The 20,230-nt window shown below is 44.1% G+C and overlaps 1 protein-coding gene across 3 annotated transcripts in view; it reads right to left on the bottom strand.

The window, feature by feature from the left end:
• The window catches only part of LNPK (lunapark, ER junction formation factor), an 81,768-nt gene extending 62,039 nt beyond the window's left edge, over positions 1-19,729 (bottom strand). The window contains exons 1-4 of one of the 3 annotated variants that reach the window (XM_032784533.2): positions 19,639-19,729; positions 13,321-13,410; positions 10,058-10,102; positions 8,240-8,427 (exon numbers count right to left, since the gene is read on the bottom strand). In XM_032784533.2, the coding sequence (XP_032640424.1) occupies positions 8,240-8,427; positions 10,058-10,102; positions 13,321-13,347 (260 nt within the window). In that variant the 5' untranslated portion in view covers positions 13,348-13,410; positions 19,639-19,729. The remainder of the gene's footprint in view (positions 1-8,239; positions 8,428-10,057; positions 10,103-13,320; positions 13,411-19,638) is intronic. The other 2 variants (XM_032784534.2, XM_032784535.2) reach the window with 2 other exon arrangements.
• Positions 19,730-20,230: the final 501 nt, after the last annotated feature.

The raw sequence follows: 20,230 nt of genomic DNA, 5'->3' as shown, positions 1-20,230 counted from the left end.
TCTATAAACACCGAGACACAATGGCCACATAACTGTTGCTGGAACGCCTGACACGCCAGCCGGACTGCTCTCAGTTCTCGGACATTTATGTGTAATGCCAGCTTCTGAGAAGACCAAAGGCCTTGAGTACGAAGGTGATCAAGGTGAGCACCCCAGCCAAAAGATGACGGGTACGTCGTCAGGGAAATTGAGGGTTGGGAAGGATGGAATGGCATCCCTGCACACAACAGGGAGGGAGTTAGCCACCATTCTAGGGAGCCTAGGGTGCTCGAGGGAATGGTGACTATCGTGTCTATCCGGTCCCTGCCCGGGCGGTATACCGAGTTGAGCCAAACTTGGAGAGGACAGAGGCGGAGCCTGGCGTCTTTGGTTACAAACATGCGGGCAGCCATGTGACCCAGGAGACCAAGACAAGTGCGAGCCGAGGTCGTTGGGAAATTCTGTAGACCTCGGATGATTGTTGCCATCGCCTGAAACTGCAACTGTGGTAAGCAGGCTCTGGCTAGATTGGAGTCCAGGATAGCTCCTATGAAGTCTAACCTCTGCGTGGGAACCAGAGTGGATTTTCCTATACTGATCATCAGGCCTAGATGCGTGAATAGGTCCTTGACGATGCCCACATGCTGAGTGACTAGTGTCTCGGAGGCCCCTTGGATGACCCAACCGTCCAGATACGGAAAAACGTGTCTCCAACGTCAGCAGAGGTAGGCAGCGACTACGGCCATACACTTTGTAAATACCCTTGGCGCTGTAGAAAGGCCAAACGGCAGGACCGTAAACTGGAAGTGCTGACGGTTGGCTACAAAGCGGAGGTATTCTCCTGTGCAGAGGAAAGATGGCGATGTGAAAGTACGCGCCCTTCATATCGAGGGCAGCATACCAGTCTCCAGGATCCAAGGATGGGATAACGGTCCCCAGGGATACCATGCGGAACTTCAACTTTATCATAAACTTTGGTTGAGTCCTCACAGGTCTAGGATAGGTCTAAGACCTCCCTTCAACTTGGGGATTAGGAAATAACGGGAGTAAAACCCTTGCCCCTTTTGTCCATCAGTACCTCCTCTATAGCTCCTATGGCGAGGAGCATCTGCACCTCTTGTAAGAGGAATTGCTCGTGAGAGGGGTCCCTGAAGAGGGACAGGGTTGGAGGGTAGGAGGACGGGGTTGAAATAAACTGGAGGTGGTACCCATACTCCACCATGCATAGGACCCAGTGATCTGAAGTTAACTGGGACCACGCCGGGAGGAAGTAGGAGAGACGGTTGGAGAAGGGAGGAGAGGGATCCTGGTCTGTAACTGGTACGCCGCCCTCGGGCGCACCTTCAAACGTTCGTCTTTGGTCTCGGTGGTGGTTTCGAGGGACCTTGATTTTCGCCCCCTTGGGGTCCTGACGGTCGTCTGCAACTACCTCGGCCGCACCACCTGCCAAAGTCCTGTCTTTGTCTAGGCACAGAGTATGGGCAGTGAGGCTGGGGATGGAAAGGCCTGCATTGGGTCACCGGCGTATGCATGCCGAAAGAGCGCATTATGACCCTGTTGTCCTTCAGGCTTTGCAGCTTGGCGTCAGTCTTTTCCGAGAAGTGGCCTTTACCATCAAATGGCAAGTCCTGAATTGTATACTGCAGCTCCGGTGGGAGATTTGAAACCTGAAGCCATGAGATGCGCCTTATGGCAACATCCGAGGCCAGAGTCCTGGCTGCTGAGTCTGCTGCATCCAATGAGGCCTGGAGGGAAGTCCTGGCCACCTTTTCCCCTTCCTCCAAGAGGGCAGCGAACTCTTGGCGGTAGTCTTGAGGGAGAAGCTCCATAAACTTACCCACCACCACCCAGGTGTTATAAATATAGCAGCTAAGCAACGCTTGTTCATTTGCCACCCGGAGCTGTAGGGCCCCTGCTGAGTACACCTTGCGGCCGAGTAGGTCCATTCGCCTAGCCTCCTTTGATTTCGGGGCTGGTGCCTGCTGGCCATGACGTTCCCTCTCATTAACAGATTGGAAGACTAGTGAGCAGGGAGGAGGATGGACATACAAGTACTCGTACCCTTTAGAGAGCACCATATATTTACGCTCGACTCCCCTGGTCGCAGGAGGGATAGAGGCTGGGGACTGCCATATAGTATCAGCATTCGCCTGGATCGTCCGAATAAACGGTAGGCCCACTCTAGTGGGGCATCCGCCGATAGAATGTCCGCTACCGGGTCCTCTACCTCCGGGACCTCCTCTACCTAGAGGTTCATATTGAGTCTTACCCTCCTTAGGAGGTCCTGATGGGCTCTCAGGTCGATTGGAGGAGGGCCCGAGGAGGATGTTCCTGCCACCACCTCATCTGGAGAAGAGGAAGAGGAGATGCTGGCGACGAGTGGGTGCTGGGTGGCCTCTTGCTCTTGGGCGATCTCCTGCTCCAGAGGAACCTGGGAGTCCGGTGGGTGAACTGGGGCTGCCTCCGCAGCAATCAGAGGGGGACGGCTAACCGTCGCCTCTGGCACTCGGTGCTCTGATGAGAGAGTGGGACAGAATACTGGTACACCTTGGGCCTGGTGGTACGCCCAAGGTGTCCAGAAAGACCACTGATGGGGTCCTTGGTCCTGGGCCTGGGCCTCTTGGGAGACTCTGGTGGGCACATCAGAATCACGGTCCTGAGCATAAAAGCTGTCCGCAGGGGACGACACTGATGCGTGTCTGAAAGGCCATGGAGGTGCTGAAAAGCTCTGGATAGAGAGTCTCTGTCTCTAGCGGACCTTGCCCTACTCTGCACCGGGGACTAGTACCAGGAGGCGTACCGGTACTGGGAACGAGATCGGAACCTGCGACCGAAGCAATGCTGGGAGGTCGACCGAGATCTCGAAGCTCGACGTTGGGAGCAGCTACGGGAGTCACGTTGCCTGGAGCGGTGCCAGGAGTTGGAACGGTGCCGCAAGTAGCGGGCCGGCGAACGGGATACCGACCGGTGCCACGAGTGCGACCGGTACCGAGGAAGAGAACCGTACCGGGACTGTGAGCAGCGTCGGGAGCGGGAGCGCCGACAGGACCGTTATCGTGAACAGTGCCACTCTGCTGTGCCGACAGAGGATGGTCTTATCAAGGCAGGCTTGCCGACAGACTGTATTACCCGCACCGGCGGTGCCGGGGGTTGAGGCAGTGTCGACTCTATCATGGCAATCAGATCCCTCGCGGTTGAGAATGTCTCCGGCATGGGGGGGAATAGTAAGCTCAACCACAGAGTGTGCCGGGGAGCTCTCAGGCACCCGATTCAACAGCCCTCGTGGGACCGGAATCAACGGTGCCAACACTGTCGGTGCCGCGGTAGGTGTCAGTGCTGGGCAATCCAACTTAGATGAGCTCTCTGGCTGTGGTACAGGTGGCATGGAAGCAGCAGGAGTCTTAGGCTCTCTCGACCTCGGGGAGAGGGAGAGGTGCCGACTCGACTTCGGTACCGGTGATGGCCAGTGCCGAGAGGCCTTGACAGTACCGGCGCGGTCCGGTGCCGAGGAGGTGCATCTGCCCGGCGATTGACCAGCGCTCGGTGCCGAAGGCGGAGGGGTAAGAGCCGCCTCCATGAGGAGCTGCTTTAGCCGAAAGTTCCACTCCTTTTTTGTTCTTGGCTTAAAAGCCTTGCAAATGTGACACTTATCTGTCAGGTGAGATTCCCCAAGGCACTTAAGGCAGGAGTCATGTGGATCTCCTGTCGGCATTGGCTTATGACAGGCCGAGCACGGTTTGAAACCCGGTGAACCGGGCACGGGCCCCCGGCACCGGGTACGAGGAAGGGGCTAATCCCTGAACCCCTCTTAACTATACACTAACTAGGACCAATAAAAATTAACTGTAACTATATAACTTTGAACTACATACACAACAAAATAACTAGAGAACAACGAGTAGCTAGGGAGGTGGAGGTCAGTGAAACCGCACTCCACTGTTCCAGCGACCAACACGGGCGGTAAGAAGGAACTGAGGGGCGGTTGGGTTGGCAGGGGTATATATCCGGTGCCATGGCAGCACCACTCCAGGGGGCACCCAGCTGACCCACCAAGTGTTGCTAGGGTAAAAATCTTCTGACAAACGTGCACGCAGCGCGCGCACGCCTAACTGGAATGGATATGAGCAAGCACTCAAAGAACATTATAAATTCAAGGACTATGCTGCTCAAGTAATCTGCTGCAAACAATTTCATTTGCAGGTTACTCCTTGAAATATTTATCAGACATATACTAACCTGAGGACTAGACTTACCAGCTATACCCAAAAAACTGAAGATTTGGGAGGTTAATGGGGAGGGGTCGTATCAGGAAGGTCCACAGAAAACAGCTATTGTGCACTTGCTACATTAAATCTTTTTCCAAGCAGAAGAGTAAACTGACATTATTCTTGTCAGAGTCCTGTAAAATTGAATAGCAGCAGTGATGCTGACCCACCTCTTGTCAGTTTTATCCTGCTGCTTCATAAGACTATGAATATTAGCAGAGACAATGGAGCAGTTTATCTGCACTCTTAGGAAGAAAAAACTGCACTGATTTACATTCATTTTACATTAGTAAGGTTCTCCTTTCAGGCATAAGGATTAGAAACTATTATTTAAAAAAAAAAAAAAAAAAACAACTTAAGGGCTCCTCTTGCTTGTCGTCAGGAAAAATCTACCAACTCCCTAGTGGCAAGTAGATCTTCAAGCCTCACTGAGAATTTTATATAAAACCCTCTTTGTCATTGGCACTATATAAAAATCTAAAGGCAGACACAGAATTAAATGAAGTCAATAATAAATATTAGAGGTCTGCATGAGGTTAAAGCACAGAGTTACCAAAAATCATGTTCAGCATCACAAAGAATAAGCAAAATTCCACAACGTTTTAACAAAACACATTAATGTCATTGTTTAATAAGCGCATACTTAGCATTTATATATAGCATTATTAAAATGCTTACAACAATTAATTGTCACAAAATCCCTAAGAGATAAGTTAGTTAACTACTATCCCAATTTTCCAGATGCAGATGTCAAGGCACGTAGGTGAAGTGACTGCTGAAGGTCACAGACAACAAATCATTGACAGAGACAGGATAACAAAGGCGTACTATACTGACATTCCACTTTCAAATTCATGGTTTAATAACTATTTTAAAAATAGTTATAAAGTAGTATGATTGCTTATATATTCCTTATGTCATGTGAGTGGCATCTATTCTCTATAAAGGGATGATACAATGATGCATCATATGTTTATAGGGTCTTAAATTGTTTTTGAGAGTATGCTATAAACCCAGAAGCATTATTTCCTTTAACAATTATGTATTTTTTCCCAAGTCAAGTTTCTTTCCCCCCAAACCCCACCATCGAGTACTATATGTTGAATAATCAGATAGTGCTATTAATATTGAAGTTTTCACTCTAAATTTTCTTTTTTAGGACTATAAAATGTCCACTCCAGCTCTCAAATTTAAAAGGTTAAATGAAGAATCTTGTCAATTTAATTATCAGAGAATTAAACTATTTAAAAGTTTCAGCTGAAGGAATGAGACAAAATTCTGAATGGAAGTAACTGTAGTTTCAAGAAGCGAGGCCTTCTTATGTGCCACTGTTTTTCCTCAAGTCTTCAGTTATTTAAATGTAGGTATTTCAAAGTTAAAAATGCTACATATTCCTAGAACCTAGCTCACTGTACCAGCATCAGTATCATACTCAGACCTTGTGGGAGCGATGTAACATAGTAGTGTTAGTGAGTGACTACAGGCTGGGGGAGGCAGACATTTTCCAGTTTGCTTAAGGCAGAAAAATCTCTAGAGTTAGTTCTGGAGGGCAACAGGCATTCAACATAGGTTCACCTCTTGACTGAGAGAGAAGACATGCTGGCAGCTGCTTGCCATTCATACCTGCCAGAGAAAACTGAAGGGGACTGGATTGGGGTGGGGGGGGGAACAATCAGACATATGCTTCCAAGTTTTAAGAGCCTAAATTTAATTTTAAACATTCATATGCTTGGTGGTTGCCTGACCCAGGATCTCATGGAAGCTTATCATTCAAAAATGAAATGTGTTCTGAACTTAGAAAAACAGGAGAACAAAAGATCCATTAGAAGATCATAGACTAGTAGAAGACGACAGGCCCTTGAACAATGGCAATACAGTAACTCCTCACTTAACGTCCTCCAATTTAACGCTGTTTTCGAAGTTACGTCGCTGCTCCATTAGGGAACTGACTTGTTTAAAGTTGCACAATGCTCCTTTATAACGTTGTTTGGCTGACTTTACAAGGGAGCACTGCACAAGTTCCTCTTCTCCCCTTCCCTTCCAGCGCTTCCCCTGTTTGGCGGTGCTTCGGACTTTCTGGGAGGGAGGGAGTGGGCTGCCCCTGCTCCTCCTGAGTCCTCCAGCCTGTGCTCACAGGGCCACATTCCAAAAGGGGCTTTAGAGCTGCAGGCCAGGGCCCCCTTAGCCCAGGGCCCCGCAGCTCCTAAAGCCCCTGAACTCCGCGTGGCCCTGCTTGCCCGGGGGGTGGGGAGGGGCTCCCAGAATCACAGCTCCCAGAATTGTGGCCATGGGGGCGGTGCCACGCTGCGCTGAGCCACCTGCACACCCCCCGCACCAGACAGGAGCTGCCCCAAGTAAGTGGTCTGCACCTCCTGCCTGCCACAGCCCTGAGCCTCCTCCCCCATCCTGAGCACTCTCCCACACCCTAGCTCCCTCTCAGACCCACAACCCCAGCCCAGAGCCCCAGGGGTAAGCCAGGGGCACCTCCCCACCACAGTCAAATACAGTACAGTATTATAATGCCTTTTGTCTGCTCCCAAAACATTTCCTTGGAACCTAACCCCCCACATTTACATTTGATCTTATGAGAAAATTGGATTCGTTTAACATCGTTTCACTTAAAGTTGCATTTTTCCAGGAAAATAACTACAATGTTAAGTGAGGAGTTACTGTACTCATTTCTACACTCATTTGCCATATCTGAGTACAAGAGAGAGGCTGGCATAAATGGAAGGCTAGCTGAAAAGACTGTTTCACAACACTATCAGGGAGGAAAAAAACAAAACCTATTCATTCTCTTTTGTCAAAGCCTACTTGAGCCTTCATTTATAGATCAGTTGAGTCAGTGTATTGCTGTACATGTATATTGGTCTACACTTTTTATTTCATGAAATGCATGTCCATTTTCAAGTGAACATCAATATTGTATAGTAACTTAATATACATTATGACTAGCAAGATAAAATGCTTGTTGCACATGTAGTAAAGAGACTTCTGCATGTAGTTTTGTTGTCCATAGTCTGCACAAATCAGTCGTGCTATAATATCTGTATTAAAGCCCCAAAAGGCTAAACAGACTTCATGCCGCTCTGCTCCCACACAAAAGGTGATCCAAGGTGAAAATCCTGTCAAGCCTAAGTTCCAGCAGGGCTAAAATTTGAAACTAAACTCAAAAAATTGAAAACAAGATACTTAACAAGCAAAGTAATCAGCTCAAACAAACCTAGCGTATATTCAAAGAGTTAACAGCATTCTACTATAAGAAAAAACTCTGTCAAGAATACTCCAGTAGAACAGCTCTTCATGTGAGACTCATTCATGTTAAAAGGACATAATAAACTTAAAAAAAAAAAAAAAAATCAATTCAACATGAACTTTCACATAGTTTTGTTAGTTGCACCTAAAATGTACTTAAACTGAAAAATTAGAACACTTTTCTTTTCCAGTTTTAGTTGCCAGCATTCTGACTACCTACAAAGTATTCTGTTTGTGCAACTGTTTCAGACAATGGGGTCAGAAAATTTTGTAAAAACTTAAATGATAATAAAGCCATAAAAATGGTCCAGGAATTTTAGGAGTAGCTGTAGTACTCTAATAATTTAAATATATTTTAAAAGACTAGATTTTGAGTTGATGAAATCACTTTAAAAACCCTCAGAACAGGAGTATAACTTATCTTGAACCCAAATGTAAACTGATTTTAAAGCTGTTCAGATTTACATAACTCTACTGAGTATCATTCTTATAAGCTAAGCATCTTCAGATGTTGACACTTCTTGAACAGAAAAATCTTTCCACTCCAAACTCAGACCCAGCAGAGACATTTCCTTCAAAAAGATGTGCCTAACTACTGATATCTATTTTAAACGGAAAATCCAGCAAGTTTGTGATAACTCAAGGATTGTCAAAAACAAATTCAGGCCCCTGCTGAGATTCACTTTCCACTTCCTTTCAACAAAGAGACAGCAGTTAGGAAAAAGGCATATTTTACTTACATCAATGGAAATGCAAAAAATGGAAGCATCATAATCAGCCTTGCTGTCCATTCATCAGGAAGATACCACAAATATACAATTAAACAGGTAATAAGATAAAGAACTGATGAGTAGAGAAGTAGTCTTCCAACCCATAGCTTCTGTAGCCTCTGATTTTTTTCTCTGAATTCTTCTAATGCCTGGATTTCCTGTAATAAAGGATTTTTAAGTGACTAGTGGCTGAAGTAACTGATGCTTCATTAGGTTTGTTGAGGCTATGCATTCAGTGTGACATTTGAAAACATTACAAAAGCAATCAGGCTTTCTGTACTTGATACTGTTTGTCCAACAGATCTAATAGTTTTCATAGCATGAACTACACCTTAATACACTGCTTGTGGCATGGATCAACTGCCCTTCATTCATGAGCAGATAACATTCCTTGGGCAACTACAGCACTTCAAGAGTGATATTAAGAATATATGTATTTTTAGTTGTCTTAATAGAATATAGTAACTTGGAAACCAGGGGGAGAACCAGCATCTTAGGACCAGGCAGATTTTTGTGTTCACAGCAAAGTGTTCCGCAGTCCAGTTTGAGTACTGTTGCTTTAACAGGCATCTGTGAAACTTCAAAATATGTGTTTATATTTTAATAGTACCATCTCCTCCTGTGACAAAGCTGAGTTACTGCAACCACTTGAACTATATTTTTGTTTTAGTACTCCCTCCTATTAATAATATGGTCCTGAATATTTTAACACTGTTTTGTTTTGGGGTTTTTGGCAGATGGATGAATGATCTAGCAGTGCTTTGTACTTCTGGTGATAACAGGATTACCCACACCGTCATTAATTTGGCCAATGAAAATACCAACTGGATATTTCAAAACAGGTCATTGCTCCATAAACAGACATCTTTCACAAATGCTGACCAGAATCGTACTAGATCACTGAACTGTCTCTTTAGTTATTGCATCCACGGTCTTATTTTACCACCATAAGAAGAGTTGTAATTACCTATACTGAAGCTTTTCGAATGAGCCAAACGAATAGGACTCTGTTCTAGTGACATTTTCTGGAGAATATAAAAATGAAGGCCTAACCATTAGCCTTAATTAGATTCTCCAACCAGGCCAATTTAACATTCATTCACTTTACAAGTTGTTGAAATGTAGACTTAGACTATAACTTATGCAGCTATTTCTTGAGGAAGTACTAATGTTCAAAATCCTTTAATATTGGGGTTCTGCCCTCTGTTTTTCTTCTCCTGAAACTCCGAGTCTCTAGTACATCAGCGCTCAAGTCTGGAATCAGCACCATTATAATTTTAATTCCATTACAATTAGGTTTGGAAGGATTTGATTTTCTTTATCAGTAAATGTCAGTAAACATTGATTTCATCATATGCACACAAACCAACAAAAAAATTTCCATTGATAATAATCAAAATAGAAAGAAAGTAAAAAACCACTGCTTAGATTTTGATTTAATGATATTTACTTTGTATATACTGATATGTGATGTTGACAATGTGTGTTTTAATGGTTTTAAAGCTTGAACTTTCTGAATCTGTCTACTGAGATTAAATAATTACCTGATCCCCGCCCATAACTTCCTGCAACTATAAAGATTTAAATAAATACAAATTTTAAAACATTGACATGACAAAATTCTTAAAAAAAGTTAAAATTGAGTTCTGTCAACGCTAATTAAAATGTATATAACCTCCTCTCTCTCATATTTGTTAAAAGCTTGATGATTTTAGAAAACTGCCCAGATGTTAGATGTTTATTTTTAAAGTAAACAGAACAGGGATAGTGCAAAGGCAAAATACGTACCTTATCAATTTTCTCCAACACTTCTACTGTCGAAGGCTTTGCCTGCTTAAAAGGGAGGGAAAAGAGGTGTCATTGAACTCTACAGTGATACCGGAGTTATTCTATTTACAACATACTGCCAGCAGTACTCGTGTGTGATAACAGATTAAGATGTTTTCATTCAAAACCAAAAAATTAAGTGTACTTCTCTGTTGTAGTATCTAAAACCTGCTCATTTTAATTGACTAGTTATCCACTTTCCATGCACATTTCTTGCTGACATTAGCTGCTCAGAAAGGCTCCTCTCCTAAGCCACACACTAACAAGGATGTGCATGCTGGAAACCGACCTAACATAGGTCGACTTAAGTCTGTAGTGTAGACATGCCCTTAGCACAGGGGGTCTCAAACTTCATTGCACCGCAGCCCACTTTTGACTACAAAAATTACTATAGGACCCCAGGACAGAGAATCGAAGCCTGAGCCCACCCAAGCCCAGCTGCCCCTGTTGGGGGGGCCAAAGCCCAAGCCCCACCGCTCAGGGAGATGAGGGGAGACAAAGGCCTGTAATCCTGGGCCCTTCCACCCAAGGCTGAACATCAGGCTTCGGCTTTTGCTCCGGGTGGTGGGGCTTGGGCTTCAGCCCTGGGCCCCAGCAAGTCTAACACCAGCTCTGGCAACCCCATCAAAATGGGTTTGAGACCCACTTTGGGGTCCCAAACCACACAGTTTGAGAAACACTGCCTTAGAAGAACCTGCTTCAGTGTTTAATTTGTGCCAGGACTTTCCAGGGCTGATCTCTGGCACCTCCAGGCTTAGCAGTTCATAGCCCCGACACCTCTGAGCTTGCTGCCAGCGTTCCCTCCAATTTTTCCCGCCCATCTGCGAAATGAATTTTGTTATGTGCACCAATATGGAGGCAGTGTGTGATACATCACCTCCAAACTGGTGCACATAATAAAATTTCATGTGACAAGGTGGGGCCAAGGGGCTCGGATTGTGGAAGGGGGCTCAGGACTAGGGCAAAGGGTTGGAGTGTGGAGTGGGCTCCAGCTAGCTGAGGGTGCAGGCTCTGGGGTGGGGCTGGAGTTGAGGGGCTCAGGGCAGGAGCAGAGGGTTGGGGTGCAGAGGGGTGAGGGTTCCGGCTGGGGGTGCGGGCTCTGGGGTGGGGCTAAGATGAAGGGTTTGGAGTGCAGTGGGTCTCCCCTGGGCTACAGTGAGGAGAGAGGACTCCACCCCAGCTCTCTCCCTACAACACCACCTGGAGTAGGGGAGAGAGGTGCCTTTCCCCTGGTCGCAACAGGTTCAGGGCAGGCTGCGGAAGGGCCCCTGTCCCCCGGCCACACCAGGTTCAGGGCCAGGCTAGGTCTGGGCACCTGTCGCCCAGCCACAGCAAGTTCAGGGCAGGCTCGGGGACGGGTGCCTGTCCCCCAGCTACAGTAGGTCCAGGACTGGGCTGGAGCGGGGCTGGGGGAGTAGCACTTGTCCCCCAGCTGCAGTAGGTCTGGGACTGGGCTGGGCAGGGGTCCCTTGGCAGGTCCAGGGCTTGGGAAGAGGAACCTCTCCCCGCTGCAGCCCTGAGTGCCTGCGCGGTGCTAAATAGGCAGCTGCGCTGCCACGCAGCTTAGAGGAAACTTAGCTTGCTGCGTCAGTTATGAAATAAAAAAAAATTGATTAAGGTCCAGCATCCAATTGCTTGAGCCTCAGCAACTTTTTCATTACAAATTAAGGAACTCTGCTGTGCAGGAGAGCTGCCCTTGATTGTTCTCTGGGACTCACCGCTCCTCTACCCACTTCCAGTGCTAGTGATCTGGTGTAAACACACAGTGGCAATAAGGAGGGATAGACAAGACTTAAGAGGAAGATTGAGAGAGAGAGAGAGAGAGAGAGAGAGAGAGAGAGTACATGTGAAAGGCAGAACACCTGTGTAGCATGGGAGGCAATTATGAATGTAGGATATGGAATAAATGAGGAGAGGAGAGGAGAGGAAGGAAAGGAAATATATTAATGAAGAGATGAATGAAACAAGGGAGGAGATGTGTATAGCAGAGACCAACCTCACATTCCAACAAAAAAGTCATGTGAACATTGCTGCTTGTGTTTATTTGTTTTAAATAAAAAATTACTAGCAAACAGACTGTTTTTTCCTCCCAGGAGGATTCCTTTCAGGAATAGATTCCATCTTCCAAAACACTGAGTTTTGAGAAATGAAGAAACATCTCAACCTGTTCATTATCTTGTTTGCATCCCCCTCAAACTCAAGTAGAGGTGTCAGCCAAATGGCACAACATGAGCAGGAAAGTTATATTTTACCTTTAAGGGCCTAGTGAAACATCCATAATACAAATCTGACAGGTTAAATCTTTAGAGGACTAGATTTATGCGGTATTATTTGGTTAAAAACTCAAGACATTCTTTGGGCATGCAACACATTTGAGAAATATACAGTGAATTTAGGTTAGCTTTAACTAGTTTGCAGCTTACAAGTGCTTTGTAAAGGAAGCTTTCACTCTTAGATATGCCAAAAAACCAAGGACCTATACTATGGAATTTACTCCTGCAAGAGGCAAGAATGACCAGACTTCACTATTCAAGTCTTTGACTTAAATTTGTCATTAGTTCCTCACACATCCCAACAACAAATGTGTAAACTAAGACGCTAGTTTTCCTGCAGATTGGGAAGGAAGGGAGACTCATTTCTATTTTTAAATATTTGGTAGGCACTCTCATACTAGTACATACATGTTAGTCTCTAGACAGATAAAGGTTGATACTCTCCCTGATTTATCCATTAGTAACCAGGTTAAAAGGCTCAGGAACAGCAACCAAATTACAACCTGTATATACTGCTACATCTGTCCTGATCCAGTGTTAATTGATTATTTAGATCTAGAAAAGGATGTCTGAAGGAATCCCTGAAGTGACAGCCATCTTCACCACATTTCCAATAGTTACAAATTCAAAGCAAGGTCCAAAGGCAGGACAAAGAAAGCAGTAAAAGTTAAGTAAGGCACAAAAACAGCCTATTAGTAAGGACATGCCCTAAGTGGATTCTGAACCCAGGCCTATGCAGCTATGTAGTTTTCCATTTGGGTAGCATGACCAATGTTTATTTGGTTATTGGTTTTCAATCAGCACATAGATTAATTACTAGCAATTTCAGATTCAGAACAGTTTTTTGACTAAAGTATCATGAATACAGAATTCTATTCTAAACCATATCGAAGTATTTTAGTCTTCTGAACTATCCTTAAAGATTTTTATATTGTAATAAGATTTACTTACCCGCCATCGGGACACTAATCCACCCATTTTTTTATTTGTTGAAATAGGTTGCTTTGGTTGCTTAGAACAATCTTCTGATAGAATTCACAGCTAGAAGTAAAGCATTACTGTTTAAGAATACACCAAAAGTATATTTTAAGATGTTTAAGGTGATATTTCAAAATTGCATTCTAGAATAGAAATTAAACAACACTGCATATGGGTGTCTATCATCTCCAAATTCTTCACACTATCCTGCACTCCAGCCACCAGTTTCAGAACCTCTTTGTACTGTTAAGTAATTCTATTAATTAGCCTACCAAGATTGTGGGCAAGTTTATGTTTTGCTTTGGAGATATCTACAAGTGAAATACAAAATAACTAGTAGTCAGAGACCCAAGCCCTTGTCTTCATCTGAGTGCCACAAAAGTTATAATTTAGCAAATGAGAATTATTGAAGTACTATATAATTTAATTATAATTAAATTAGCTATAAATTAATTCCAACTGCAGATTATTTAAAATTCAGACCACGTTAAAAAATATCTAATTTGTCAAATTCAAATTTAATGTGAATTGAATATTCTTGTGAAGTGTCAGATTGGCCTCTCTCTGTGTCCAGAAGATATACAATCCAGCCAGCAGCCGTGCAATGGCCCTTTAATACTTCTAATGGTCAGTCTCCAGGTCCAGCTGTCTGCCAAGACTGACAAGGATTCCAATCAGCAAAAATCGTAATGTAGTTTTTACTATATGGATGCTTCATTGAAAAATGGAATAACCACCAAATTACTTCAAAGACCAATGAACAGCAATCATAAACCAACAACCTTCAGCCATGATCTTGCTGAGATGGGTTCAGACAGAATTAACAGATAAAGATTATATATTTTGTTACCATTTTAGTCCCTCAATTTAGAATTTTTATCTATAAATAAAGTTACAAATTCCTATTTGTAATAACCAGGGATTCTAGAAATTCCTTTGCCATGGAAAAACATGGAATATGCATTTTTACAGAGAATCTTTAGTTTTTACATTTTGGAAGAAACAAACATTATATATAGTAAAACCCCATTTATCCGAGCCTCCATTATCCAGCTCTCTGTGTTAACAGAATCACCAGCCACCCAGGGCTGACAGTGAAGGGGGCTTGGGCATCTATGGTTCACTTAATACAGAGAGGCAGATAATGGAGGCTCAGATAAATGGGGTTCTACAGTCTATCAATAAAACATTGTGTTCAACAGATAGGTCTATCTATATCATGGCTAGGGAAACCAAAGTTCAGCATTTCATTTTAATTGTGGAAAAATACAGATTTGTATGGGGTTTTTTTAATCAGAGAATTTGGGGGGGGGGGGCGTTTAATCACAGAAAACTAGGATCCCTGGTAGTAATCCAAACCCCAAAACAAGAGAGTTTGTACTAAGTGTTTTGAACTCAGGAAACTGAAGTGACGCTATCTCTAAGAGAAATATTCCTTCATTTTAGCAGAGGTATTAAATTACTATTACTAATGATCTTTGGCCAAATTAAAGATATAGAAACTCCATGCAGATCCACTTTTCTTCTCAAAAAGTTTAAGAGGTTGTCAGAACAAGGTAACAACAGTACACATAGCACTCACTACAGCTAATATTGCTGTAGCTAAGTACCTCTTCACCATTTAAGAAAACCAAAAATTTCCATCAAAGCCAGAACTATGAGAATGCAGTTAAGTCTTATGTTTCTGAAAACAATCCTTAAAGATGCTAAGAAAAATCAGTATTTGAACTACTGCCAAATTAATGCAAAGAACAGATGGACAGATCAACTTTGCTGCTGCCAAATGACTAATCAAGAGGGTGAGCTGCAGACAAGGAAAAGCACAATTACTTTCTGGGTCCCTTAGATTTACCCTGTGGATAGCCACTACTACTACAGAGTCCACAATGAAAGAATAATATATTTGTTTTTAACAAAAAACTTTTTTTAGCATTAAAGTTTATATAACATCTACTTGGCAGTCACATACAAGGCTGTGTATGCCAAATATGTTTTATATATTTGGACCATTCTGAGCAGACACTTTGCCCTTGAACACTTCTAAAAGGAGATGCTGTTTTTGTTGCAAAATCATACAAGGGCTAAGCTACAATATGTCTAATTACTCACCAGAAAGTTTGCATTCTTTAAAAAGACACAGACAATCTTAGTCTATATTTAACTTAGCATTATTAGTATCACTTGTCTATTTTGAAACTTATTTGGCAAATATCTGAGAAAGAAAGCAGGTTTGCCAAAACGCGGGTATGGACACATGTTCATATGGACTAGAACTGTGACTTGCTTTACATGTACTGTTCTGAAAAAATCAGATACTTTTAAAAGAATTATATCTGATATGAACAGCTAAATCAGGGAAGCAAGTAAATTTACCACTCCTTATTTATATGCCATGTATTATATTTGAAAGATTAAGCATTCCCCACTGTTTTGGTTTGCACATGAAGAACATTATCTGCCAGTCCTTCCAGTACCACTCTTCTTCCCCCATGTCTTTCTTCTGCAGCTCTTTCACAAACAACCACAGGACAGATTTCCTCCAGCTCCTCCATAAATACAATATCCAAGAGTCTTGCTCACTCTACTTCACACAAACACCATTAACTTCCTAATATTCACCTTGACAAAACTTCCCCTTCCCTAAACCTGCTTCCTTCTCATGCCCTGGCCAATAACAAGTTACAGCTTATTTCTGCCTCTCTGTCTCCACCAGCACGAGTAGACTTCCTCTTTTCACTCCAAGTGATGGTCAGTGCTGTGATAGAACCTACTTCCACAATCATCATCACATATTACTGAAAATGCAACTGTGTTACCATGTGCATGCAGTATTTGCTACCCCAATGCTGCAAAGCAATAATTTAAGTGTCCAAACCTTAAAGATAAAAGTTATGTGGAAACAAGTAAATTCCTAAATTGAGAGATAAAATATGTTGACAGTATCCCTTCAACCTGATAAACTAACTTCCATACATTACTTTAAAGTAATCAAGAAAATCGATGTGAAAACTGAATGGTTGGGAAAATTAAAGGGCTGAATGAGGCAGAAGGGAAAGTTTCAGGTTAAGCTTTCTTCTTTTTTTTAAAAGGGAAGCTGATCAGTCAGTTACTGAGCAGGAAGTCCCACCCATATGAAACAACTGTAGGAAAAACTAATAGCAAAAATCAGAGGTATATCCACATTTAATTTGGTGTCCTGCTAAATTCGTTTCGAGAATTGTGCAATTACACAGAGTGCTTTCTTCAGGTAAGACTAAAATATGAGCATTTTGTCTTACTTTAGAACTCTAATAGAATGCTACCCTTAAAGCAAAGATGACAAAAGCGTCAGACCCTCCAACAGCCCTCCGAGAAAAAATGGTATTAAAAAAAAAAAAAAAAAAAAGAGAGATATAGAAAGTCCTCTATTTTCAGCTTCAGGTTTCTCCACACTGCTATAATAAATACATGTTTTGTAAAATGCAGGTGATCTCAAAAATCAAGTTTAGATCCTTTAATTTTGCAACCTAAAACACTTACGCACAATGTTCTCAAGATTTAAAGTCACCTCATTTCAGATAATATATAAAGGGATGACTGTTCAGAGTTTACAAAACTGTATGCAAGAGATTCTATTAGATGATTGCAAGGATTTTTTTTTCCCCCTTCAATAGTAGACATATACAGTTTTGTTTGCAATTTTCACCAGAAAACCATTTTTGCCCATAATTCATTGATGCTTTCTCTTGACAATTCATTGCCAATGCAACAAACACAAATGAAAAAAGCGGAAGCACATTTTGAGTTGATTCCATTCTCTAAATCCAAATAAAATCTTTTAAAGACACCATTGACTAACAAAACATAATCCTCACAGCCTTGACTAAAAAAGCCCCAATATGCTTTGTAATTAGAATCACAGAATATGATTTGGTATTTATTCCAGCTTTTTTTTAAAAAAAAAAAATCTTCAAGTACTATAAAAACAGTTTAGTTGTTTTTCTCCCCCTCAAATTTCAGGTTCTTATAGATTAGCATAAGCTCCAGTGTTTGGGTTGCAAACCCTGTATAGGAACATTTGATAAAAATCTTTTTATTCGTTAGTTTTTTAAATGTCACTGGAAATATCTGATGGTGTTAAGTTTTTTAAAATAAGATTTTACAAACAGATTTAGTATCAAATTGGACTTCAAAGAGATCAATTAAGGAATTTACCGGATTCACAGTACTGAGACAGATCTGGGAACTTCCCTGTCTGGTGCAACACCATCAACCATGGTCACTCTGGTTGGCAAAATGGTCCTTAGTAGACTATGCATTTGATGAAAGGTGAATTGTCAGGCTGGAGGGAGGTTACTAGTGGAGTTCCTCAGGGATCGGTTTTGGGACCAATCTTATTTAATCTTTTTATTACTGACCTTGGCCCAAAAAGTGGGAATGTGCTAATAAAGTCTGTGGCATGACACAAGCTGGAAGGTACTCGCCAATACGGAGAGGACCGGGAATATCAATACGGAAGACTGAATTGACTTTGTAACTGGAGTAATAGTAAATCCGATAATTTAATAGTGAAAAGTGCAAGTCATTGCATTTAGGGATTAATAACAAGAACTACTATTATAAGCTGGGGAGGCACAGATGGAATAACAGAGAAGGACCCGGAGTATTGGTTGATACACAAGATTGACTATGAGCCGCGAATGTGAAATGGCCATTAAAAGAGCTAATGCGTTCTTAGGATGCATCAGGTGAGGTATTTCCAGCAAAGATAAGGAGGTGTTAGTACCATTATACAAGGCACTGGTGCGACTCATCTGGAATACTGTGTGCAGTTCTGGTCTCCCACACATTTAAAGAAGGATGAATTCAAACTGGAATAGGTTCAGAGAAGGGCTACTAGTAGATCCGAGGAATGGAAAACCTTCATAGAAAGAACTCAAAGAGCTTGGATTTAGCCTACAAAAAAAGGCTGAGGGAGATAAGATTGCTCTCTTAAATATATCACAGGAATAAACACCAGGGAGGGAGAGAATTATTTAAGCTCAGTACCAACGTGGACATAAAAACAATGGATATAAACTGGCTATCAGAAGTTTACATTGAATTAGACAAAGTTTCTAACCATCAGAGAGTGAAGTTCTGTAACAGTTCCAAGGGGAGCAGAGGCGGTAAAGAGACATATTGCTTCAAGACAGCTTGATAAGTTTATGGTGGAGATAGTATGATGGGATAGCCTAATTTGGCAATTAATTTGTCGACTGCTAGCAGTAAATACGCCCAATGCTTGTGATGGGATGGGATCTGAGTTACTACAGCGAATTCTTTCCTGGCTGTCCGCTGGTGTAGTCTTGCCCACTGCTCAGGGTTTAGCTGATCACCATATTGGGGTAAGGAAGGAATTTTCTCCAAAGCAGATTGGCAGAAGCTCTGGAAATTTGCCTTCCCCTGCAACATGGGGCCAAGATCACTTGCTGGAAGGTTCTGCCTTGAAGTGTTTAAACCACAATTTGAGCACTTCAATGGCTCAGACACACGTTTGATACAGGAGTGGGTGGCTGAGATTCTGTGGCCTGCATTGTGCAAGTCAGACTAGATGATCATAATGGTCCCTTATGACCTTAAAGTCTATGATTCTATGATGATGAATTAATGAGTGGTTTGGTTAAGCACCTTTTTTCAGTCTATTTTTCTACAGCTGCCCATGAAAACATCAAAGCTGCAGTGAGACTACCTGTACTGAGATAGCTGTACTGGAAGCTAACGTAAGCTACTCACAACTACTTTTTGTCTGCAAATCACTTATGAAACATGCTCCCATGACACTGTGCCACCTGCCCCCTACTTTACAGAAGCAGGAATAAAACCCTGGAGGCTTTCCCGGGGCCACCCCCAACGGCACAATTCTCGTGTGCTGGCGCATGAAGAACAAGCTACTGTGACAAGCTGTAGCTCTCCTGTCCTCCTCCCCCAGTCTCCCGGGTCGCCCCCCGTGCGCTGGTAGCTGCACTAGCAACTAGTTCCCCTAAACACGACAAGACCCGCCCCCCCTTGCCCAGCTCTTGCAGGGCGCAAAGCTCCGCGCCAGGGAGAGGGGCCGCCTGTCCAGCCGGTTGCCGGGGCAGCTCCAGCTGCTGAGCTGAGCGCCGCCCCCTCCCGCGGGGCAGAGCGGCCAGGAACGAGGGCAGGGCCAAGGAGGGCACCCAACGCCCCAGCACCAGGCACCTGGGCCGCTTGCGGAACCGCCCCCAGCCGGCCAGCACAGAGCCGCGGGATACGCTGGGTACCCGAGCCGAACCCCCGCTCCCCCGGTACCTGCCGTCGGCCTGCCCCGCACATCCTGCTGTCACCGCCGCCGCTGACGGACCCGCAGACCGCCCAGCTGCTCTCCCATCAAACACCGCGCGCCTCACGCAGCCAATCGCCGCTCCCCTTCCCTCCCCCGCCCCGAGCCCGGATCACGTGAGAGGGGAGAGCCGTGGAGCTGCAGGCGGTGTCGTTGGTGCTGTGCCAACGGCCGTGGTGGCGGCGCGGGAGTCTCGACCCCTCGCAGGGGCCTGGCAGACGATGGGAGAGCGGGGGCGCACCCAGCGCGGGGAGATGGTGGCTCTCTCGCTGCAAGCCCGGGGCTCCCGCACTCCCCTGGCCTCGGAAAGGGGCCGGGCAAGGGGAGTTGAGGTGTTTCTCGTTCGCTCCCGCTTTTCTGAGCGTGCGCGAGTGTCTAAGGGGTTCGGGGCGCTGCTTGTTAGTTAAGGAAGCCAGGGTCCACGCGTCGCGTCTGGGCGCCGCGGAATGCACGCGTGCTCGTGTTTATAGGCCTTTGCCTGAGAGTAAATACAGTGCACGTTGGTGGATGGCGCTCGCATCTTGACAGCGGCAGCGCCGACTTCCCCGCCCTGCCCTGCCG

The sequence above is a fragment of the Chelonoidis abingdonii genome, chromosome 10 (assembly GCF_003597395.2).
Source record: "Chelonoidis abingdonii isolate Lonesome George chromosome 10, CheloAbing_2.0, whole genome shotgun sequence".
Lineage (NCBI taxonomy): Eukaryota > Metazoa > Chordata > Testudines > Testudinidae > Chelonoidis > Chelonoidis abingdonii.
The sequence above is the reverse complement of the archived record's forward strand: the minus strand, read 5'-3'. Positions and strand labels throughout refer to the sequence as shown.